The 26013-nt window shown below is 45.1% G+C and overlaps 1 protein-coding gene across 6 annotated transcripts in view; it reads right to left on the minus strand.

The window, feature by feature from the left end:
* NAV2 (neuron navigator 2) overlaps positions 1-26013 on the minus strand; it is a 425616-nt gene that overhangs the window by 175879 nt on the left and 223724 nt on the right. For all 6 annotated transcript variants that reach the window (XM_061406213.1, XM_061406214.1, XM_061406212.1 and 3 more), the window contains one exon: positions 664-1759. In XM_061406213.1, the coding sequence (XP_061262197.1) occupies positions 664-1759 (1096 nt within the window). The remainder of the gene's footprint in view (positions 1-663; positions 1760-26013) is intronic.

Here is a 26013-nt window from a genome sequence, read left to right on the forward strand (position 1 = left end):
TCCTGTTCTCCCCTCTGAAAAATCCCAGCACGTAGCAGGGACTGAAAAAATATTTGAGTTCCCTGGTTGCCTAGTGGTTAGAATTCTGGGCTTTCACGGCTGTGGCCTGGATTTAATCCCTGGTTGGGGAATTCACAATCCACACAGTGTAGCCAAAAAATAAAAACAAAAAAAATTTTTTAGAAGAAAAGAAAAAAAAAATACGTGCAATGGGGTAACAAACTGTGAGGTTCTGGAAGTTCAAGATGAGCCTCTCTGTTAGAAGTCTCAGTTGCGCAGCAAGGTGGTTTTGTGTTTCATCGTTTAGAGTACATTCAGGATGCTTTAGGACTGACCTCGGAGCCTGTCAAGTGAAACCAAACCACCCTCCTAGCTACTGTTCAGGCTGCTTCTGCCAAGCCCCTGGGTCCCCGTGTGCCTGGGCCACTCCTCTGCATCTTAGGATCACTCATATTTTCCTTCCTATCTTTAGCTTTCTAACCTACCCCCACGCCCCAGCCACACTGAATTAACTGTCCCTCAAGCACACCACGTATGTCTCTATCAGGAGCTGATCACGGGGCCCCTGAGCTGTCAGCCTCAATGTTCCCGGAAGACCCCTGCCCCTGAAGACCCCTTGCCCAGGGCTGGGCAGGGCCGGGGAGGGGGGGCAGCTGCTCCTACCTGTACAGGAAAGGCGCCACGGTGGCAGTGTTGGGGTGGCTGTATTGCTGCTGGGGCTGAGGTAGCTGGACACTGACAGTATTGCTTCCTGTGGTCTGGGTGGTCCCCACGGACGCACTGACAGTCTGGCTGCTGATGCTGTGGTTCAGGCCGGTCCCTCCGGGGCCTTTTCCTTCCGAGGATGCCAGGCTGGAGGAGGAGCTGGAGTGCCTGCCGTCCAGCGGGGGCTTCTGCTGGGGGAGCCCCGAGCTCGGCTTCCCACCCCGGGCTCGCTCCCCGTCCTTGGAAGGCGTGGGGGCACTTGGGGATTTCCCGGGCACGCTCTTCATCCCTGGTTTTGGTATCCCGCTGTGGGAAGGGGCCGGGGCCTCCTTCTTGGCACTGTTGAGCTTCCCCCCTTTGGGGATGAAGCTGGCGATCTTGGAGGACTTTTTGGGCATCTCGGTCAGGGCGGCCCCGCTGGGGTCTTCTCTCGGCCCCTCTCTGAGGTCCGGCCTCTCTGTCACCGAGGCTCTCTTGTTGAGGTCCTTGCTTTTCTCCTTCTCTCGCTGTTGTTTCTCCTTTTCCTTCTCACTGCCTTTCGGGGAGCTCTTCTTGTTGGTCAGCGCCCGGCTGAAAGTCCTCTGGGCGATGCCCTTGAGGGCGATCTTGGGGCTGTTGGACGGGGGACCGGCCGCGGACAGCGGGCGGCCGCCCGCCTCCATCTCTTCGCTCTCCTCGAAGCTGGGCAGGATCTCCAGCCGCTCGCAGCTCGTGTCCCGCGACCCCGGGCCCTCGCCCGCCTTGGAAGCCCCCTTGCTGTTGAAAAGTTTTAGTTTTTCCAGCATGGACCTCTGATTGTTGGGGGCCGGCTTCAGGGCTTCAGGGGCGGGCCGGGGGGGCTCCGGCGTGGGCGGCTTGACGGAGAGCGCGGCGGCCGCGGCGCTGTGCTTCACGCTGACCGACTTGCTGCGCCAGGGCTTGGAGGCCGAGCCGGGCTGGGGGATGGCCGAGGAGGCGCCGCAGCTAGCAGGGCCACACCCGCCGCCTCCCTCCAAAGCAGCGGGCGCATCTTCGCTCATTGCGGGGTGGGAGGATGCAGGGCTCGCCAAAGGCTCTGCGGAGACGGGGAAGAGAGGGAGACCTGAGTTACATGCATGGACCTGCACTCATCACGAGAGGGCGTCGGCCACGGCTGGGCGGCCGATCCCGGATGCCACGCAGCTCCACTACCTGTGTCTCAATTTAAATTCCACCTTGACTTTCTCCCACGCTCCATCAAGCACTGTTCACATCCCCTCCTCCCCCCCTCCCCCCCACCCACCCCCCACATTTTGGCATATGCTATGTGAATGCACACCGACCTTAACATCCACATGCATGTGGCACAATTAAGCACACACTTCATGGGAAAACAAACAAAAATCCACACCACCACTGATTGTGCGGGAATGGTACAAGAAATATCTCCTGTCTTGAATGATTCAACCCATAACCCCGTTATCCAACTAAAGGGAAACAATGGAGGATTATCCAACTTTAAGAAAACAATGTATCAGAGACAAACAATGGAGGATTATCCAACTTTAAGTAAACAATGTACCAGAGACATTAACACAGAACAGATTCCAAAAAAAAAAAAATCCAGAAAAAAGAGAAACCAAGGATAATCTTGACAGACGTAATTACCCACAGAAATTGCTAAATCCCATCAAAGCATATACGTTTTCCCTATGTTGGCGCTTTTAAAAGAGTTACCAATGTGGTGCAGGCTGGAGTTTAAAAAAAGGCTTTCGAGCTTAAGAGTATGAACTGAGCACGAGGCTTCACCGTCAGCAGGAAAACACGCAGGTTATCTGAAAGTCAAGGCTTCCCCCTTGGCACACAGGGTGTAGTTTCCCAGCCAGCCCCTTTTCTCAGAAAAGCCTCAAAACATTTCCAAATTAGAACTGGAATTATTCGGAGACGGGCAGGTTCCAAACTGGCACTCTGCTAGGCACCGAGGCAGCCTAGATTGATGACCTGAACGTCAGAGCTCCCTTGCTCAGGCAGCAGGCAAAGCCACACAGCGCCATCCTCCACGTAGGGACAGCTGTCAGAGGGAAGGGGGCCGGGACACAGCTGTGAGCCCATCCCCGCGCCCACCCACGACCACGCCTGCCCAGCGCAGACAGGGTGCAGCACCTCGGCCCCCAAAGAGCCCGTCCCCCGCACTTGCAAAGTCACAGGGACACAACTTACCCGGCCGCAGTCACTTTCTCCCACAACGATTCCCTAAGAAAACTTCTCCAACGCGAGAGGCTGTCCTTCCGATTGTCACAAGTGTTTTCGGTTAAACTGCTCATGTTTCTAATTAACTTTTGTCATCCGCAACTGCTCCACTGCCCAGAAGCCTGGCGGGATTAACGGCTGCTTCTTCTGCTCTTTTTTTTTTTTTTCCCCTTTTTAAATACCTACGTTCCACCGCCTTCGAGCAGCAGAGTAAACTGTGTATAAGAGCGGCTTTTTATGATTTAAAAGTCAACGGCCGCCAAAGCCGAGCGAAGGCAGCCCCTTGTGGGACACGAGCCGGGAGCACTCCCGGCAGACGAACTGGCCTCCCTTCCCTCTCAGCTGCTCCGGGGGAGGGGGGGCGGTGCGGCGGGAAGCCGCAGCTCCGGGGTGATCCAACGCAGACCTCCCAATGTTTTAAAACACATACATCTTCCTGACTTCCCGGGGATTCGGGTTTGGAGCAGGGGCTGCTGTGCGATCCTCCCTTACAAAACGCACGGCGCATTGCTGGATCTTTTCCTGGGGAGAGCTTGGGGACTGGCTGGGAAACAGGCTTGCGGAACCCACCCACACCGCCAGCCCCTCGGAGGGTCTCCTCGGGTGGGACACGCTGCTCATGGAGGGCCTCCTGGCCTCAGGAGGTATCGTGCTAGGCACTCTGAGAAGAGGGGCTCACTGCCCCCGTCTGAAGAATGGGGAGACTGAGGCTTGGAGAGGGCTAATGACTGACCCTCCAACACACCACAGGAGATGGTCCAGTGCGGGATTTGGGCTCAGGTCTCGCGACACAGTGCTCTTTGGGACTGCATCCCAGCTACCTCCCGCAATAAAGAACACTAAATGACAGCCACTTAGATGACCAGAGGACTTCAGGGCATCTACCTCATCTACTGCTTGGGTATATTCACGACATCCATGGTGGGGGACAAACCAGCCCAGCCACTGGATAGGAGGCAGCCTATGCCACGGAGGCCAGCTCTCTGGAGGGCAGCAGTGACCCTCCAATCGCGAGTTCTACCCTCTCAGGACTGCTGTCCTTCCCTTTACTTGGGCTCAGATCTGAGGCAGAAATATTCATTCATTCGTACATTCAGTATATTCATTCATACATTCAGTAAATTCATTGATATCAACATTCAAAAATGGGTCGTGCCTGGTGGCCCAGTAGTTAAGAATCCCTCTGCCAATGCAGGGGACACGGGTTCCCTCCGTGGTCTGGGAACTACGATCCCACATGCGGCGGGGCAACTAAACTTGAGCCACAGCTAGAGAGCCCTCCTGCCGCACTTCTGAAGTCCCCATGCCCCAGGGTTTGTGCTCCGCAACATAAGAGGACACTGCAATGAGCAGCCCGCACATCGCAGCTAGAGAGTAGCCCCCGTTTGCCACAACCAGAGAAAGCCCGAGGACAGCAATGAAGAGCCCACGTGTCACAACGAAGACCCACGGCAGCCAAAATAATTATTTTTAAAAAATTAAAAACAAATTTAATGAGTGCCTAGTATATGCCACACGTTTTTCTAGGCACTGGGATACATCAATGACAACGCCGAGATCCCTGCCTTCATGGATGTTACACTCTAGCAGGGAGGAACAGATAATTCATATAATCAATACATACATTTTATCACTTGGTAGAAAAGAAGTCCCAGAGAAAAGGGTTTTGAGTGGGGCATGGGAGATTGCAACAATGTCCTTATAGGAGCTACAGCAAATCGGGATCAGAGGTTTGCTCTTCTTTTCTAAAGAAGTTTCAGAACTACTCCCTACTGAGCAGAAGCACATGCATCACTGTGACTTCTCTGCTCCCACACATTCCCTGGAACTCTTACAAAGCTCGCCTGAAATAATTTGGACAAGAAATGCCCCTGCCTAGCATTTCTGTGTAATTTTAAATCTTAACATGCACAGCTAGCAATCAGTTGTTACGAACCAGTTAGAGACTGATCCAGAGTTAACCAAACACCTGACTTGTCTAAGAGAAATGTGTAGGCCAATCAAAGACGTGTGTTTCCTTCAGGAAGGCTGCCAGGTGCAAGAAGCGGCTCACATGACGGATGCATCGTCACTTCCCAGGCTGTCCCCAGATGGCTCCCAGAAACTCCTGTCTTTCAAACCCCAGCTCAATGCCTTCATCCTTTGTCAAGCTCCCTGAGACCCTCGGGCTGAATGAACTACCGGGTTTGCATCATCACCTGGTATTTTTACCTACTCTGCTTCTCCAGGACACTGTCCAAACTTCCCTTTTTATAAAAGCATTTGGAGGGCCACCTACTTACACCAGGCACTGGGAATATAGCCCCTGGCCTTTAGGAACTCACTGTTCAAAGAGGCAGCAGACCTCAAAACAGAGCACAGAAGCAATGTCAAGGCTGTAGAGGGTGGCACATAGTTCCGGGAGACCCGAGGATTGGGATCTCCTGATTCTCCCCAGAGACTCTGGGAGAGCTTCATGGAGGAGGCGCTATGGGTTGGCTTGTTCCCCTGGTCTGTGAATCCCTCCAGAGCAGAGACCTGCCCCCATACATCCTTGTTTCCCTAAGCCTGCCAGAGCATAGAAAATACTAAATGGTTTCTGAATTGTTGGTGGGTAGTTGTAACATTTGCAAGTCACATTTAAGGCGAGAGAGACTCAAAATCTGTGATCAGTCATTAGGGTTTTATTACAACCTTTCAGTCCAAACTCAGGATTAGGACTCAGAGCTTCAGAATTTCCACTTGGCATTTTGCCTGGGTTCCCCTTGTTATAGGATCTTGGGGACATTTCAAGGCTGCTCATTATAGCTGTAAGACATAGTCCGAGGGGATGGTTCTGAATTTGGTTTCTGGAACAGAAGTTCCCTGAGTAGGGCTACTGGGCACCAGAGCACCATCAGACCATCAATACTTTAGAATTAGGTCACAGCCAGTTGCTGCTGTTGTTCAGTCGCTCAGTTGTATCCGGCGTTTTGTGACCCCGTGGACAGCAGTATGCCAGACTGCCCTGTCCTTCACCATCTCTTCCCCTAAACACTGAAGGGGCTCCAGGTCATGAGTGGTCTTGTGCAGGTGAACTGGACACATTTCTGTCATTCCTGGGGTATCACACCTGTGACCTCAGACCTTGGCTGAGGTGGAAAGCAGCCATTTCTAACACTAGGCTTCTGTGATTCCTACCAGGCTTCTGAGTGTGTGAGATATATGCACGAGAGGCCTGGGGAGGCAGGCAAAGTGGCCAGTGTGATACCAGCTGAGGTATACCACTCCGCCCCTCCATCCCCCATTTGTAAGAGGGTAGGCTTTTCTCTAGAGTCCTTTCAGCTCTGCTTCCATTTGAATCTCAGTGAGTCTCCAAGAGGCCTGGAGAGGTTGGGCCCCAAGAACACAGCTAGGCTCACTTGCTAAGTTCTATGGTTACCGCCTGCTATGACATACAGGTGTGTCTTTAACTTCAATCATTTCCCTTACCAGTAAATGCAGAAAATGGGCCGGGTCAAGGTATACTCAAACTTTTATTTATTTTGGCCATGTGGCATGCAGGATCTTAGTGTCCTGACCAGGTATCAAACCCACGCCCCTGTGGCCTGGACCACTGGACCGCCAGGAAAGGCCCAAGAAATACTCAACCTTGGATGAGCTGCTAGTGAATTAAAATCTGGTGTTCCAGGAAGACAAATGAGGGAGAGGGAGGGTGGGGTGAGTCCTTTAAAATTAAGAACACTTCTCTCTCTAATAACTCTAGAGAGAGAAAGGAAGAAAGCATGAAAGAAATGCTCTGACCACCAGCATTCTCCCAACAATGGTATGTGGTCCACGGAAGGAAGTGAGATGAACACTTCTGATGACACATGGATTCACATGTTTATATTTTAAAAGTTACCTATTTATCTGCTGCATATCATAAAAGACAAGCAGTTCACATATAAATCAGCAGTTTCATGGGATGGTTCAGATGCAGATTTAATTTGAGTTGATTTAAGGAAACTATGAAACAAATAAAAACACAAGCAGTTTACTGATTTGGCAAGACTCGCACAGCAAGCTTGTGAAAGACTCAAGTTGGGGAAACACTGCTTCATTAAATCAGAAATACTGATTTTATATGTAAAATATATAACTATTTTTAAAATATTTATTTCATACTCAATCTATTCTTTTGATAAATGCAATCAATCAAAAGGAAAGTGAAGTCGCTCAGTGGTGTCCAACTCTTTGCGACCCCATGGACTGTAGCCCTACCAGGCTCCTCCGTCCATGGTATTTTCCAGGCAAGAATACTGGAGTGGGTTGCCATTGTCTTCTTCAGGAGATCTTCCCGACTCAGGGATTGAACCCGGGTCTCCTGCATTATAGGCAGATGCTTTACCGTCTGAGCCACAGGGTGGAAGGCCCCAAAAAGGACTAGGTTTAAAACTAATCTGAAATGGCTACTGTTAGAGCTTTATTTATTTATATGTATTTGTTTAGCATGACATTTTGCTGGGAATTGGTCAGATCTGGGAACATAATCAGGTCTTTGTGCCAAAAGTAATTCTAAGGATAATGGGCTTAAGTTTCAGACTACTAAATATAATAAGAATAATACATTACATCATGCCCAATAAACATCCCAAATATCCATATGCAAAATTCCATGACTTATTATATGTAATAGATGTTGGTAAATTCTGCCCTAGTTTGTATTTTATGCTTTGCTATACCAGGTCTGAGTTGCAGCAGAACTCTTTGTTGAGGCATGTGGGATCCAGTTCCCTGACCAGGGATCGAACCCAGGCCCCCTACATGAGGAGCATGGAGTCTTAGCCACTGGACCAGCAAGGAAGTCCCCTAGTTTGCACTTGGAATGCTGATCACAGGGCCCCCGAACAGAGTTTGTGAACCACGCCCCGTGGTCTGATCTCAGCTTTAAAAGGCCAGCTCACCAGGTTCACCCACCACCAACTGACAAACCACCGCAAAAAGGAAAAGTCTCATTTGAAATGCTGCAGAAACAGGAGGGCTTTGAAGAAGAGAAAAGGCTTTTTGAAGAAAAGAGTTTAAGGAGAGCATTAATCCTCCTGTGGGTAAGGGAAAATTTGGTTTTTCTGGCAACCAGCCTTTAACCTTCCCTGACAGTAACCAAAACACTTTCTAAATGAAAATACTGTCCAAGGCAGATAAACAAGTATTTCTTCCTCTCTTCCTCCACGAGGACCAGCAGTGGCCCCTGGTCCCTTCTGTCCCCAGCTTCCTAGTTAGGGAGATGTTGGTGGTCTGGCTGGGGCAACAGGCACCCAGGGAGCACAATCCAGGCCAGCTGATCTTAGTTCCTGTCACCCTACTGTGATTTTAAACCTGCTCAGAGGTTGGGTCTAGCCTGAATCTTCAGGAAAAGGTCTGACCATTGGGCCTATAATTTTGGGCCTATACATTGGGCCTATACAATTTCCTATAATTTGTTAAGATGTCAGTGTTGAGTATACAAATTTGTTAGGATAACTGAAACCAGTTTTGTTTGTTTGCTAGTTTGCTAGTTTGTTGTTAAGTGCATGGACTCTAGCCACACAGGCTGGAGATTACTTTCAGAGTTGCTCTTGTTAGTTTCTCTACAACCATGTTAGCCACCAGACCACAGAGGGACACGTAAGTGGATCTCGCTCAATCCACTTAGTGGTTCTGCAGGATTTCTGCAGCCTGGCCTGAGAAGCCTTCTCAATACTGCTGTAATCAATGTCTAATATTAAAGGCCTGGGCACGAATATAGTTTCTCTCCAACTCCTCCCTGGAGAGGAGTCTTGGAGGTACAGAAAGATGGAGAAAGGGGTCAAGAGAATTGCCAAGAAAAGTGGTCAGAGAGGGGAAAGGCATGGAGTAGAAGGAGCTGGGCTCTGAATCCATATTTTCTAAGGATCATTTTGTGTCTGTAATTCCATAGGCTCCCAACATCCAAGTTAGAATAAGAATGATGATTTATATAAACAAATATTTTATTTAAAGTTGCTCTGTTAAGTTAGTCCCTAATAAAAATCTCAATGATGTTTTTGTTGAAATAGAAAAATCCATACAAAAATTCATGTGGAATCTCAAGGGACTCTGAGTAGACAAAGTAATTCAGAAAAAGAACGAAGTTGGAGGTCTCATACTTTCTGATTTCAAGCCTTTCTACAAAGCCATCACTGCAATACTGACAAAGGCAATCATATAGACCAATGGACAAGAGCCACCAGACATAAACCTTTGCGTATACGGTCAAATAATTTTCAAGAATATTCAATGGGGTAAAGGTCATCTTTTCAACATATTTTCTGGGAAAACTAGATGTTCACATGCAAAAAAATGAAGCTAGGTTCATACCTTATACCATATTTAAAAATTAACCTAAGATGGATCAGACTTAAATGTATGAGTTAAAACTATAAAACTCTTACGGGAAAAACACAGGGCAAAAACTTCATGACACTAATTTTGGCAGTGATTTCTTGGATATGACACAAAAAGCAGGAGCAAAAAAACAAGTAAGCTGAACTTCATCAAAGTTAAAAAAAACTTTTCTGCATTAAAGGACACAATCAACAGAATGCAAAAACAACCTATGAGTGGTAATAACTGCAAATCATACATCGGATATCCAGAATATATAGAGAACTCATATAACTCAACAACAACATGATATAAAAATGGGTAAAGGACTTAAACAGACATTTCTCCAAAGAATATATACGATTGACCAATACACACACAGAAAGATGTTCAACATCACTAGTCATCGGGGAACACAAACCAAAACCACAGGAGGATACCACTCCATACCAATTAAGATGGCTATTATTTTTTTTAAAAAGAAAACAGCAAGTGTTTCTGAGGATGCTGAGAAATTGGAACTCTTGTGCATTACTGTGAGAACGGAAGATTGTGCAGCCATTGTAGAAAACACAATGGCAGTTCCTCAAAAAATTAAACATAGAATATGTCCTACCAGTTCCACTCCTGAGTATATACCTGGACGAGGTGCAAGGAGGAACTTAAACAGACATTTGTACACCCAGGTTCCTAGCAACATTATTCACAATAGTCAAAAGGCAGAAGCAACCCAAATGTCTATCAATGCATAAACAATGGATACTGTTTGGATGAATGAATGAATCATCTAAGTGTGAGATATATCAATGTCTCTTTCTTTATACACACACACACACACACACAATGGAGTATTAAATTCAGCCTTCAAAAGGAAGGAAATTCTGACACCTGCAATAATAGGGATGTCCCTTCCATTAGGAAGCTTCTACAAGCCCCTTATCCTTATCCATCGGAAGGCAGACAGAATGGAAACCACAATTACAGAAAACTAACCAAACTGATCACTTGGATCACAGCCTTGTCTAACTCAGTGAAACTATGAGCCAGGCTGTGCAGGGCCACCCAAGACAGATGGGTCATGGTGAAGAGGTCTGACAGAATGTGGTCCACTGGAGAAGGGAATGGCAAACCACTTCAGTATTCTTGCCTTGAGAACCCCATGAACAGTATGAAAAGGCAAAATGATATGACACTGAAAGATGAACTCCCCCAGGTTGGTAGGTGCTCAATATGCTACTGGAGAAGATTAGAGAAATAGCTCCAGAAAGAATGAAGAGACAGAGCCAAAGCAAGAACAACCACCAGCTGTGGATGTGACTGGTGATGAAAGTAAAGTCCGATACTGTAAAGAACAATATTGCACAGGAATCTGCAATGTTAGGCCCATGAGTCAAGGCAAATTGGAAGTGGTCAAACAGGAGATGACAAGAGCGAACATATCTGCTACTGTGGGCAAGAATCCCTTAGAATAAATGGAGTGGCACTCACAGTCAACAGAAGAGTCCAAAATGCAGTACTTGGGTGCAATCTCAAAAACAACAGAATGGTCTCGGCTCATTTCTAAGGCAAACCATTCAATAGCAAAGTAATCCAAGTCTATGCCCCAACCACTAATGCTGAGGAAGTTGAAGTTGAATGGTTCTATGAAGTTGTACAAGAACTTCTAGAAGTAACACCAAAAAAAAAAAAAAAGATGTCTTTTTCATCATAGGGAACTAGAATGCAAAACCAGGAAGTCAAGAGATACCTGGAGCAAAGGCTAACAGACTTTTGCCAAGAAAATGCACTGGTCATAGCAAACACCCTCTTCCAACAACACAAGAGACGACTCTACACATGGACATTACCAGATGGTCAATACTGAAATCAGATTGATTATATTCTTTGCAGCCAAAGATGGAGAAGCTCTATTCAGTCAGCAAAAACAAGACTGGGAGCTGACTGGCTCAGATCATGAACTCCTTATTGCCAAATTCAGACTTAAATTGAATAAAGTAGGGAAAACCACTAGACCATTCAGGTATGACAAATCCCTTATGATTATACACTGAAAGTGACAAATAGATTCAAGGGATTAGATCTGATAGACAGACTGCGTGAAGAACTATGGATGGAGATTCCTGACGTTGTACAGGAGGCAGTGATCAAGACCATCCCCAAGAAAAAGAAATGCAAAAAGACAAAATGGTTGTCTCAGGAGGTCTTACAAATAGCTGAGAAAAGAAGAGAAGTGAAAGGCAAAGGAGAAAAGGAAAGATATATCCATCTGAATGCAGAGTTCCAAAGAATAGAAAGGAGAGATAAGAAAGCCTTCCTAAGTGATCAGTGCAATGAAATAGAGGAAAACAATAGAATGGGAAAGACTAGAGATCTCTTCAAGGAAATCAGAAATACCAAGGGAACATTTCATGCAAAGATGGGCACAATAAAGGACAGAAATGGTATGAACCTAACAGAAGCAAAAGATATTAAGAAGAGGTGGTAAGAATACACAGAAGAACTACACAAAAAAGATCTTAATGACCCAGATAATTACGATGCCGTGACCACTCATGTAGAACCAGACATCCTGCAGTGTGAACTCAAGTGGGCCTTAGGAAGCATCACTACAAACAAAGCTAGTGGAGGTGATGGAATTTCAGCTGAGCTATTTCAAATCCTAAAAGATGATGCTGTGAAAGTGCTGTACTCAATATGTCAGCAAATTTGGAAAACTGTGGTGTTGGAGAAGACTCAAGAGTCCCTTGGATAGCAAGAAGATCAAACCAGTCAATCTTCCACCTGGGCTTCCCTTCCTCCACCCCCATCCCTTTAACTCCCTTCCAAATTCAGAAACATTCAACGTAAGGGCGGAAGTAGAGAAAAGCAGAGACATTACTTTGCCAACAAAGGTCTGTCTAGTCAAAGCTGTGGTTTTTCCAGTAGTCATGTATGGATGTGAGACTTGGACCATAAAGAAAGCTGAGCACCAAAGAACTGATGCTTTTGAACTTTGTGTGATGTTAGAGAAGACTCTTGAGAGTCACTTGGACTGCAAGGAGATCAAACCAGTCAATCCTAAAGGAAATTAGTCCTGAATATTCATTGGAAGAACTGATGCTGAAGCTGAAGCTCCAATACTTTGGCCACCTGATTCGAAGAACTGACTCACTGGAAAAGACCCTGATGTTGGGAAAGACTGAAGGCAGAAGGAGAAGGGGACGACAGAGGATGAGATGGGTGGATGGATGTTATCACCAACTCAATGGACATGATTTTGAGCAAGCTCTGGGAGTTGGTGATGGACAGGGAAGCCTGGAGTGCTGCAGTCCATGGGTCACGCAAAGAGCCAGACACAACTGAGTGATTGAACTGAACTGACAACAGGGATGAACCTTGAAGATGTTACGCAAGTCCCAGAAGGCAAATACCATTTGATTCTACTTATAAGAGGCCCTTGAAAAGCTGAATTCATAGAGACAGTAGGTAGAAAGGTGTTTAGGGTCTAGGGAGAAGGCAGGAATTTTCACACACACACACACACAAAGAAGTCTGTAATTGGGTCCAAGTAACAGAATTCTGATCACCACAGCCTAAATAGATGAGGGGTTTACTCCTTCTACTTCCAGTGGTTTTAGCACAGGGTCTGGCACACAATTTGTTGCTCAGTGGCTCAGACGTGTCCAACTCTCTGTGATCCTGTGGACTGCAGCGGCACACAATAAGAGCTCAATCAATATTTGTTAAAGTTTCTCTGTCAGTTTGATGGTTAACGCATCACACAAAAGTACATAATTTTGATTGCTTTACAAGTATTACTTTATTCTACCTTGGAAAAAATAACATCTACTTCAAAGAAGAGTGATCCTTCTGAAGAAACTGCAGCAAATTACACCACTAGGCTTTTTCCTCCTCACACGGGCCATCACTGACTCCTTGATGAAGCTTCTGACTGCAGTACTTCCTTGCCCCCCTCACTGCCCCATATCCCTACCTAGACATATCCCCCCCAGTCTGTTTCTTCTAGGAAACCCCCAGAAACCAGAAGCCATCTCTTTTCATCTAAAGATGCAGAAGGCTCTGCCAGGCCTTCTCTGGGGTCCTAACCCTTGCTGCCCCATGTTGCAGTGAGTGGTCAGACTTAGCTTACAAGAATAACTGATGTGCCAGGTCCCAGAAATGCTTGTTGGAAATTCATGCCTCGGTCCCTTTTATGACTGACCTGTTTCACTTAGCATAAGTGGTGCAGTGACGGGTGCCCAGATGTTAATAAACAAACGACAATGATCACCCACACTGAATCCCTCCATATGGCTCCAAGTTAAAAACCAGGCATGCCTCGCTTATCCCTCTTGGCTAACCCTGCCAGTTTTCTCTTACAGCTAAGTGGACTCAGAAGACTAGAATCCTTGGTGATGCTTTTTCTCCCATGAATGGTGAAATTTTTGCTATACCAAGTCACCAAAGAGATTGTGTTCAAATAGGCCAGTACCTTATGAGGGTGTAACCAAAAATAAATGTGTGGAAGGTAAAAATGCACTCTCCTAGTGACCTGAAGCCAACTCTGTTCCCAGTTCCCCCTCTGTGACTCTCCCCCCAGAAGAAATAGAAGAAGAGGCCCTTGACAGTTGCCACCATTACAGTTATGTTCTATTTTAATGTATGACAAGGTAATTCTTCCTCTTCAGTGGCTTCCTTTGGGTAAAACCAAGTGAAGCTATGGCTGTGCGTGAATGCATGCATGTGTGCTAAGTCACTTCAGTCGTGTCCAACTCTTTGCAACCCTATAGACTGTAGCCCCCCAGGCTCCTCTGTCCATGGGATTCTCCAGGCAAGAATACTGGAGTGGGTTGCCATTTCCTCTTCCAGGGGATCTTCCCGACCCAGGGATCGAACTCGTGTCTCTCATGTCTCCTGCACTGGCAGGAGGGTTCTTTACCACTAGCACCAAATGGGTAAAGAGGTCATTTGTTTCCCTAAATGGAGCTAAAAGGAGTCTTATTTTCTTATAAGAGAGTGCCATTTTCCTGCATAGTTATTACCACATTTTCTCCAGTTTCACAAGGTACATTTTCAAATCCTACTTACTGCCTTAAAGAACTGGAAAACTTAACAAAAGTTAACTTGCTGGAAATATTAACATACAACTGGGCTTATGGTTGACCTGGTAATAACACCTTAGAAAGAGAATAAACTCTTAAAATCTTTCTCTCCCTCCCATATATCCTTTACATCAAAAGATGCCCCAGGCATATTTGTAAATCCTCCCACTCCACTGGGTAAGGAGACAAATCATTTGACTCTTGACACTCAAAGGAAGATCTCTTTAAAAATAAAAAAAAACGGTCCTATTTTTATCTTTCGCATCTTAAAGCCATATCACCCTCAAAACAACTCTTTTCTCTCTCTTGAACTTATTTGTTCAAAATCCCAAGCAATATGTTTCAGAAGAAAGCTTTTGTTTTAATTTGTCAAGCCATTTCTCTATCTTGTACCATATATGGCTATAAGAACATACAAAACTGGCCGTAGAAAGCCTTCTCCCTTGCTTTAAGGGTGTATGAAATTTCACAGAGACGATAAACACTTTATGGGGGCAAATCTCATTCTCGCAGGCCACTATCCACAGCTAACAGCTCTTGGCAGAACGCGATGGTTGTATGCTATTATAAATACACTCTTCCCACCTCTGCCCCCCAAGACAGAGCTGGCTAAAGAATGTTACAGGCTCTCCTTGCCTAAGATGCTGGTCCAGTCTTCTTGGTTTTTCTTGGAGCAAGGGATGGGCTCTTTAAAACAGGGGCCTCCAAACTAAGTTTTAAACCAGACAGTACAAACAGGCAGCAACAGAGAGAGGGGCCCTCGGCTCAGGTAAGTTTAGAAAACAGATGGCTAAAGAGCAATCAATGTTCTTGTCTCAGGACTTCTCAGAGCCTTAAATATGCCCACTTGCCCTGGGGATATCCAAAATGATACAGGATAGTATGAATCCTGTATGTATTTTTGTCATAGAACTGATCTTATGGGATAGCTTAAAGGAATAATAGCCTTATCACAGGATGTATTCTGGTAAACTGCCCTAATGGAGGCGGGCAGAAGATAGGTACGTAACCCAAATCAGACAAGACAGCAGTCCAACAGGTAACAGTCACTAACCAGGAGAGCTACGCAAAGGAGAGGGGAGAAGAGGCGTCTTTATACCCCCTGGGAAGCTATAATCTAGTAGACTGCAGAATGTTCTCATGCAATCATGAGATTTGTGCAGTGACATGCATTTCTGAACACTAAATATCCTTAATAATGTACCTGTTCCTTTTCATTTCAAAAGGATTAGGATAAGGCTTGGCACTAAAGTCAAAAGGCTACATGAAAACAGGAAGCAGCAGTCATGGCTGTGAAGGCGGACGTCAGAAAAGATTTCTATCCACAGGCTCACTATGGCTCAGTCCTGACACACGGCAGCCAAGAAAACTGATGTGATCTCGGCTTGTATTAACACAGGGACGGCATTCAGAACAAACGAGGTAAGGGTCTCGCCCAGCTGTGCACAGCTCAGACCAGAGCTAGAACAGGGAAAACTTTCGATTTTGGACCTGGACAGGCTTCTTGGAGATCACTACCTTCAGTCCCTCAGTTCTGCAAAAAGGAACACATCCTTGGTCAGGTAATGACTTCTCTGAGGTCTCCCAATCAGTAAACGTTATAGCTGGCATTGAACTTAGGACTCTGGGGCTTGTTAAATTAAGCAGCTTTGCTGTCCCTACCCCAAGCCTCCCAGTTCAGAATCTCTGCAGAGAGACCCTTCCAAACGGCTGAAGGCCTAACTAGCTTCCCAGGTGACGGGCATCCAGCTATTAAACATGCTGGAATTTTTAACTTGCCCAGGATAAGGACTAGAATCTGAGGATGACCTGAACCATTTTCAGCAAGGAGTGGCCAAAATGATGGAGACGTTCAGCCTGGAGAAGAGAGGATCTGGGAAAAGGCAGAAATGGGAGACACCTTCTTACTCAGGTAGCTTCCTTTCTCTTTGCTTTTCTGGCCCACTGACAGCAAACCATCAGAAAGGGTTACAGTGACCCCAGTCAGGGCAGGTCCGGGACTCAGGTCTGCTCTGTGGACAATGAGAGGTCAAAGACCCAGACAGCTTGGAAGATGGGGGCCCTCGGGGCTCCACGGCCAAGCAGGGGAGTGGACGGGGGAGGGAGTGTTCCCTGCAATTGTGGAAAAGGGGAGCTGAGCCAATCTGCTTTTATATGTTCTCTGCTCCACTTCTACCAGAGCAGCTCTCTTTACGTGTAAGATTTTATTTGACGAAAGGTTTCCATTAGAAAAAAAACCTTTAACAACGTTAATAATCCTATATTAATAAGAATAATAGCCAACACCGACAGGTTTGCACTTTATGCAGACACCATGCTAGAAAGCATTTTTATTGTATTGACTTTTTTCATTTACCTTAAAAATCTAATGAGATAGATGATAACGATTCCACTTTGCCAATGGAGAAATTGAGGACAAGGTGTTCAGTGCCTCAAGATCAAACAGATTAGCACCAGGCAATTTTATTTCAAAGTTCACACACTTTGGCTACACTCCCAGTCTACCTGCCTGAACATGAGACCCTAAACTGGACTCTCAAAGTACATGCTCCTTTTTGGATATAAAACAGTGGTATTTTCATCAACTCTTCTGTCAACAGCTCTCAGAAATGCTACATGGAAATTCTCTGACCTTTAACTCCTTCCCAGAGGAAAGAGAGAATTTTTCTCTCTAGGAGGTTCTTTTAAAAAAAAAAATAGGAATGTCAAACAGCTGGGCAATAACTTAAGTATGGCTTTTGTTCTTCAGAATTTAGGATGCTGGCAAAATGTAATCTTTTTGCTGTTATCTTTTCTGCCAATCAAAATCAGCCACCAACCAAAGGACTAACTTATTATATTTCTCCAGGGGAATCAATGCAGAAACTGAGAGCTGAATTGGACTATTATTCACTATCTATGATTGTATATGCCCAACATGTAGGAACAGGAGGGGAAAAAAGCAGTCATTTATCCTGATTCTGCCAAGTATGCAGACACGTGGTATCAGATAGATCAAATAATTCCAGGGCTTCGTGGCCATCACTGATCTACGCCCAGCTCTACCGACTTCTGAGCCTTTGCACCTGACAGTTGCCTTCTTAATGGAAAAATGGATTTTTTTCTTCTGGGGGGTGGGGGGGAAAGACACCCATGGAGGCAGAAAATGTCCCTAAAGACTGCTCATCAGCTTTATTCACCCAAATCGGGAAGTGATTTCCTCCAGGTGTCTATTTAGTTCTATACAGCAGGTCTAGCTGTGACAAGCTGGGGGCAGAGACTTCAGTTTTTGTAAGTGGAGCACTCATTTAGATAAATCTAGTAACTCTGCTGTAAAGTTGAGACATTTTTTCAGAACAAGAGAATCGTGATGCAGTAGCAAGAATGGGAAGGTAGTTGTTTTATTCTGCTCTGTGCTACTCAACAGCACCCTTAGAATCACGCCGGACAGAATTTAATGAATGGGGTCAAGTCCAATTTCATAACCTTGACCTAGTCATTTAGTTTGGTTGAACTTCAGCTTATTCATAAGTAGAAACAGAACTAATGTCCCTAACTACCATTCACTGAGTGCTAACCAAGTGCCAGATATTGTACTAAGTTCATGCAATATTGGGTGGGCCCAAAAGTTTGTTTGGGGTTTCACAGCCCAAATGAACTTTTGGGCCCACCCAATAATTTCATTCACCTAATTCATTTAATTAATGATTTATTTGATTCACACACAAGCATCTTATGAACCAGGTTTATTGCAGTTCAGAGATGTTAGCAACTTGCTAACGTGGCTAGGAAGTGACCAAGCAAGAATGTGAACACTAAAGTTCATGCTCTTAACCCGTGCACTCCACTAAACAGAGATGGTGACCGAAGTTCTCTTCCTTCACTATGAGGAGCAAAGGAGTAATGATGGGAAAACATTTTGCAAAAATACCTACATACATATTCACGTTTATCCCCCTACTAATATTGGGCTTTCTTGAAGTCAGGGACAGCCGTAACCAGTACTGGTGGAATTACTGTCTTCATAAGCGGAGCGGGACCAGGGGGCACCCTAAAAGCTCTTCCTGACCCAATTTCATAGAGAGAGGAAAAAACTGCTTCCTGGGCCCTGTGCATTCCAAAGCACCCAGGGATGGCAAGAAACTTCCCACGGCCCCATCCAGGCTGACTGCAGACCGCTGGCAAGCTCCTTCTGATCTCTCCGAACCAGGGCCCCGTGCAAGGCAGGCCTTGGCCTGTGTACCTCGTCCATCTCCCCAGGCTCACTGGAGACAACCCAGTTAATACACGGCTCTCACTGTCTTCCATGATGACTCAGACACTCCTGGCAACATGTACTCTGTTTCTGTAAGACTCAAAAGGCTCTTCACGTGAATGACGGTGAAAAGGATTCAAGAAGCTTCTTACCCGCGTGCAGAGCTATGATATATAATGTGGAAACCAGGCTCGCTCACGAACTGGCTTGGAGGTTTTAGCACACACTTACACATGCCAAAGCTTATTAAATGTTGTTCCAGGGGATCTTTGTCATCTTGAATAACGAATTCTGGAGGTACAGTAACCAGGGATGTGATTGAGGCTCAAAGTTATTTGGTGATGTTTCTACTTGGAATCCTAAAACAATCACAACATGTAGTATCTGTTCCTGCATCCATTAGATCCCATCCCATCCCATCCCTCCAACATTTCTGACTCTTCTAGTCCAGGTCATTTCCCAGGTGCTAGAGATAAAGCAAGGGACATAAAATCCATACCTTTAAGGGGTTCTAATTCTTATGAGTGAAACAGACCATAAAGCAGAAGTAACAACAAAGTGTGAAGTCACTGTGACAGGAGAATGTTATAGAACTCTGGGTGGCAGAGTGGGTTACTTCACTCAGTCTGGGAGCAAGAGGCAGTCCCGGAAGTCATGCAAACTATGTTCTGTCACCCTTGCACAGAACTTTAATTTTTTCCCCACATCTTTTAATTGTTTAAACTTATTTTTGGTTGTGCTGGGTCTTCAGTCCTTTGCACGGGCTTTCTCTAGTTGCGGCTAGCAGGGGGCGACTCTCTGCTGCAGTGCGCGGGCTTCTCATTGTGATGGCTTCTCTTGCGGACCACAGGCTCCAGGCACATGGGCTTCGGTAGTTGCGGTGCGTAGGCTTAGTTGTTTTGAGGCATGTGGAATCTTCCCAGACCAGGGATCAAACCCATATCCCCTGCACTGGCAGGCGGATTCTCATCCACTGTACCACCAGGGAAGTCCCTGGATGGAACTTGTAGAACTTAATTCTTTACAAAGTATTAAAAGGAAATAAAGTGTCCAGGCACCCAAACCAAATGATTACAATTAAAATATATAGATTCTTCACGTGATCAAGGTAAAATCTGGTCAGCCAAAGGCACTCATGATACTAATTACAACCAGGAGTTCCGAGGGCATAGCCATTGCCTCTGGGCATAATGAAAAATGGGACATATAACTCAATCAGAATGTTATCCCTCTCTGCTCACCCAGCACACACGTACTCCCTTCATTCGGCGCACATACTGAATTTATTTCCACAATGAAGGCTCCTTATAAGTCATTTCTCAGTCCATGCTGGAAAAAAACAGACATGCAGACACCATGCTCATTCTTCGTGAAATTTGGCTGAGAAGCCAAAACAAAGCTGATGGTCTCAAATAATCTCAAACCAGCTACTGATCAAGTCCCTCCCAACGGTCAGTCCAGAAGCCACAAGTTGAAGGCAAATGGCTAAACTTCCTCTATCAAGAGACATGTAGCCCAGTAACAAAGATGTAAACGAGTGACAGAGACCCAAATGCAAATTTATGCACCCCACCTGGGGCTTAGCGGAGGACATGAGGCAGGAAAAGACAACTAGCGTTAGCCCCGTACCACCTAGGACCAAGCGTGGCAATGAGATTTTCCCCCTGAGTTTTCATAACGAGGAGAGCAGTGTCGAGTCTATTTCACAAAACAACAAATCCGGCTCAGGGAGATCAAGTCACTGGCCTGAAAACACACAGGCAAATGCAAAGATGAAATTCAAGGCAAGGCCTAACATAGAGGCTATAGCTGGCAGCCCCACCCTCACTGTCCGTCTCTCTCTCTCTCTTTTTAAAAAATAGCTTAATTAATTTATTTCTTTTATTTGCTTCGTTGGCTTTTAGTTGCATCAGGTGAGATCTTTCACTGCAGTGCGTAGACTACCAAGTTGTGGTGTGCGGGATCAGGAGTTCTGGTGCAAGGCTTAGTTGCTCTGCTGCCTGTGGTATCTTAGTTCCCTGACCAGGAATCGAACCCACATCCCCTGCATTGCAAGGCAGATTCTTAACCATTGGACCACCAGAGAAGTCCCCCATCACTCGCCTTTGAAAAATTAATAGACCTGGGTCCAAAGCTCTGGAGTCAAGGGTGGGTGTGGGATAAACAGTGGGTAGTAGCCTATTTCTGGGAAGGCGCTGTCTATTAGGGTAAAGGGAACACCAGAATTTTTGTTAGAATGGGAGACTGTATCTGTAGGGAGATTTTCCTTAACAAGCTACCTGGGCCAGAGGCTGAAGTCCTAAGGGAATCTGTATATGTTGCAGAAGATAAAAGAAATAATTGCTTGGTTCCATCAAAAAGAGAAAAAGAGGGACATGAAGTGGGCAGGAGAAGCAAGCTAGGGGACACATGATGTCAGCATGTCATTCCCTGTGACATTACCATAAACTGCCAGAAAAGCTACTAAAAAACTGGAAATGTTTGCTCTAAGTAGGTGTTTCTTGGAAGCCAGCAAGGAAACAGGCTTCAGTGTTGAGGCTGCAGGTAAAACAGAGATAGCCTCCCCAGGGAGCATCTGGGGCGATGCAGTCTCCAGGAACTCACAGAAGTCCTCAGGTGGGTTCCAGGAGGTTCCATCAGCTCTCCCGAGAGCAGGAAGTTCTTTGCCAGGATCTGTGCTGGTTAGTGCAGGTCCGGGACAGCTGACCCCTGGTTACCCCAGCATCACCTACTTCGGCATCAAGCCACGCAGCTCCTCCTCCTGGTCTTGGTTTGCTCTGTTTTACTTACCCAGCACTCCCACTTCGCCTACCCATGGCTCCCGGTGAGGCTCACAGTTCAGATCACCCTCTTCTTATCTCTCTATCCTTCACAGGTCTTAGCACTTGGTGCTGACCTCGCCTGGTCCAGACTCACCTCAATCTAAGTACCTATCTCCTCTAGGACAGAGGGCAGCGAACCAGGGCCTGATGGCCAAATCTTTTATTTTTTTAAATTAAAGTACAGTTGCTTGTTCTCTAGCCTTTTTGCACCAGTTCACACGCCCACCAACTGCATAAGAGGTCCTACTACCCCCACATCCCTGCCAATACTTGGTTGCCAATACTTGGTATTCTCAGCTTTATTGTTTTTGCCAGCTTAGTAAAGTAATATCTTATTATTTTAAAAACTTTGCATTATTCTGATAAGTAGTAAGTTTGAGTAAGACAGTTCTTAGTTATAAGTCATTGCATTTCGTGGCCAGCAAGCCCCACTTCTGGATATATGTTTCACAAAAAATTCCACTTAAATTCACAGGATGACATCACTAAGAAGGTTTATTCCACTGTTTGTGGTGGTAAGGAGCTAGAGGTGACCCAATTGCAAAATAAGAAGGAGTACTGTACTACAGTTAGAAGCAACAATTACACATACCAGAGCAATATGCATCACGCCAAGTAAAAACAGGAAGGAAATAATGAGACTTAGAGCACATATCACTTATATAAATAAATATACCATACCCAACAGACAATAACATCTTACAAGAACACGTACAACTGAAAGAAAGCACATACATTGAACTGGATGGTTTTCTGTAAGGGGAAAGAGACAAAGACCTATGGGAAAACATTAAACTCACCAACATTCTCATTATAGGGGTCCCAGGAGGAGAAGAGAGAGAGAGAAAGGACCTGAGCAGTTATTTGAAGAGATAATAGCTGAAAGTTTCTCTATCGTAGAAAAGGAAATGGTCACCCAAGTCCAGGAAGCATGGAGAGTCCCAGGTAGGATAAACCCAAGGAAGAGCACACTGAGACATGTAGTAATCAAACTGACAAAAACTAAAAGCAACAAGGGGAAAATGACAAAGAACATTCAAGGAGACTTCCATAAGGTTATCAACTGATTTCTCAGTGGAAACTCTGCAGGCCAGAACAGAGTGGCATGATATGTTTAAAGCGATAAAGGGAAAGAACCTACAACCAAGAATACTCTACCCAGCAAGGCTCTCATTCAGATTTTTTTGAGAAATCAAAAGCTTTACAGACAAGCAAAAGCTAATAGAATTCAGCACCACCAAGCCAGCTTTTCAACAAATGCTAAAGGATTGCCACTAGGCACAGATAAGACTAGCAACTTAAAATAACCTTGCACATATATAGACTGCTATATCAAAACCTCATGGGAACAGCAAACCTCAAAACTACAATAGACACACACACAAAAGAGAAAGCAACCCAAACACGACATTAAAGATGGTCATCAAACCACAAGAGAAGAGAACAAAAGAGGAAGAGAAGGAAAAAAAGACCTACAAAATCAAAGCCAAGGGACTTCCCTGGTGGTCCAGCAGTTAAGAATCCACCTTCCAATGCAGGAAACACGTCTTCAATCCCTGGTCCAGGAGGATCACAAATGGCCCACGCATCACAACTACTGAGCCCATGAGTTGCAACTACGGAAGCCCAAGCACCCTAGAGTCTGTGATTTGCAACAAGAGAAGCCACCACAACGAGAAGTCTGAGCACCTCAAGAAAGCCCTCATGCAGAAACAAATTATTTATATTTTAAAAATAAAATAAAATTAATTAATAATAAAAATAAATAAAATGGATAACCAACAACAACAAAAAAAATAAAGTACAGTTGATTTACAATGCTATATTAGTTTTAGGTAAAGCAAAGTGATTCCATTTTATGTATATAATATATATATATTCTTTTTCAAATTCTTTTCCATTATAGATTATTATAAGACACTGAATACAGTTAGGTCCTTGTTGTTGATGCCTACAACTTTGTAAATAAAGCTTTATTGGAACACAACCATGCTCATTCTTTTACATGTTGTCTATGGCTGCTTCCTCAGTACAATGACAGAACTAAGTATTTGCAACAGAAATCCCATGCCCCGTAAAGTCCCACATATTTACCATCTGGCCATTTAAGATATGGTTTGCTGATCTTGCTCTAGAATGCTAATTCCTCAAGGCCAGGGGCTCTGTTTCACTCATCTTTTTCTCCTCAGTATCAGATACAGGATAAATGTTGCTTGATCAAGTGGTTGAATGCATGCATAAGGATTAGATAAACATCATTCGGTTGTTACTGCAAAGATGCTAATTAGAAATGCTTTAAATAACTGAAGAGAGATATTCTAGCTAACTGTATTTACTAGTTAAGCCAGTAAACAGCAGAAACAGAGGCTTTTATGTTTCAGTGCTTATTGATTTGGTTTTTTCTCAAAAGCATGTTATCCCATTTCTCTTCCTTAGGACCTGGGTCTATCTGAAAGCTCCATGTGATGCTTCAAGCTGCACTTGTAAACATCAGTATCTATTACTGAAGAATCACAGACATAGCTTTAAGTGTTATCTGGAAAGAGGATAATTTGCCTTCCAGTTAAATGCTGAAAGTTGTTGCATTTTGATACATATACCAAAAAATATCAGTTTACTTCCTTATCATTTAACGCCTCATGATTTAGTCATTAAAATAGCTCAATAGGGACTTCCCTGGTGGTCCAGTGGTAAGATTCTGTGGCCCCAGTGTGGGGGGCCCAGGTTCAATCCCTGATTGAGGAACTAGATCCCACATGCCACAACAAAAAAGATTCTGTATGCTGCAACCAAGACCTGGGGCAGCAAAATAAATATTACAAAAAAAAAAAAATCCCAGCTCAATAACTTATTTAACATATATTGTATAAAAGGCACTAATCTAAGTAACTGACTTTCATTGTCTAATTTACCCCTCACAATAATCTGAAACAGTAGATCCTGCAACATTCCCATTTTACAGATGAGAGAACTGAGGCTTGGAAAGATTACGTAGCTGGTCCCACGTCAAAGGAGAGGTGCACGTCTACTGGCTCCAGTGTCTGAGCTGTAAATGATTATCTTGTAGTTGAGTCATGAATTCATTCATTTACTCTATGAACAAATATTTATCTAATGTCTCTGGATACCAAGTTATGTGATGGCAATGGACAGAAAGGAGAATGAGGCTGAGTCCCCACCTGCAAAGGAAGGATGGACAAGATAACCACAGAGCATGATGACCACTGGACAATACAGTAGGAAGTTAGAGTCTTAAAAGAAAACGTGGTCACTGAGGAAGACAACGGAGAATGCTGTGGGAGCACAGAGAAGGGGGTTCTCACTCAGCCTAGCTAAGGCTTTCTAGAGGAAACAAATCCAAGCTGGAACCTAAAAGGTGAGATAGGTGGGGGTGGGGGGAAGAGTGAGAACGAGGAGGGCAGAAAACAGCACTGACGGAGGCTGCCTACTTGAACAATAAAAGCCCCTGCATGAAACCGCTAACTATTCCACATGGCAAAAGAGCCAAGTGAGACGGCAGGCGAGCTCCCTCTAAACAATCAAACACGGGAGAGACGGTAATGACGTGTTCCAGGTTTCACTTACAAGTCTCCCCTTCTCAACACAAGTCATTTTCTTCATGAAAATCAGATAACTTGTGATCTCGGACTCCCTCCCACCACAAACTACGTCCCCGATGGACTTCATGAAACCATAATGGTAGAAAGTCAACACTCAACACATGCACCAAATGAATGCACTAAATTGACACAGCAAAGCTGTGCACCAGCTTAGAGTTAAAAGGAATTATTTTTATTTTTTAAGATAAGAAGTGGATTATTCAGAGATACACATTCCATAGGCAGAATGCGGTCTGTCTCGAAAGGCAAGAAAAGCCCTGGGAGAAACCCACTTCACAGAACGTGGGCCATCTTGGAAGGTGAGAGGCCAAAATGAATTATTAACTGGAGGTGGTTAGCTCCCAGGCTTTGGAGATGGAGGAATGTGAAAAAAAAAAAAAAAAACAGTAGGATTTTAACAGCTGGTACCAGAGTTCCTCTTAGAAGCTTTGTTTAGGAAATATGTTGGATATGGGCCACCCTGAGTGGGGAAAATGCGGCTCTGCTGTATGGTCTGGAAGGAGCCAAGAAAACATTTAGAGATGCACTGCTCAGCACAGGAGAGGAGGAGGACAACTGAACGAGAGAGTAGGAAGCTAGAGCCTCAAAAACAAAACAAAACATGGCCACTGGAAATTGCCAGTGGCAGGGAAGCCAAAGGGCTTTTTAAGAATAGGAACATCCAGTTTTCAATTTGAAGGTGTTTGTTTGTATTGCAACACCATAACCCCTCCATGGCCCTAAACGTTCAGAAAGAAAATCTAGACCCAAAGCCTTATGTCACTCTTGAAGACAGAATGACTGGGGGGTGGTTCCAGTGCTAACAGAGGGATACTGAACACAGGACGGGAAGACTCGTGATCCACAAGCTCAAGTATGTCAGCAAAACAGAAACTCCGGAGAAACACTGCTGACCGACAGCAATGTAACCCCAGCCTCATCCCAACAAAACAAAATCAGCAACACGTAACACTTTCAGAAAGATGACGGAGGACTCTGGGTCTTCTTCCACCCGTGAGTTGGCAAATCAGTTTCCTCTGAAT

The sequence above is a fragment of the Bos javanicus genome, chromosome 29 (genome assembly GCF_032452875.1).
Source record: "Bos javanicus breed banteng chromosome 29, ARS-OSU_banteng_1.0, whole genome shotgun sequence".
NCBI lineage: Eukaryota > Metazoa > Chordata > Mammalia > Artiodactyla > Bovidae > Bos > Bos javanicus.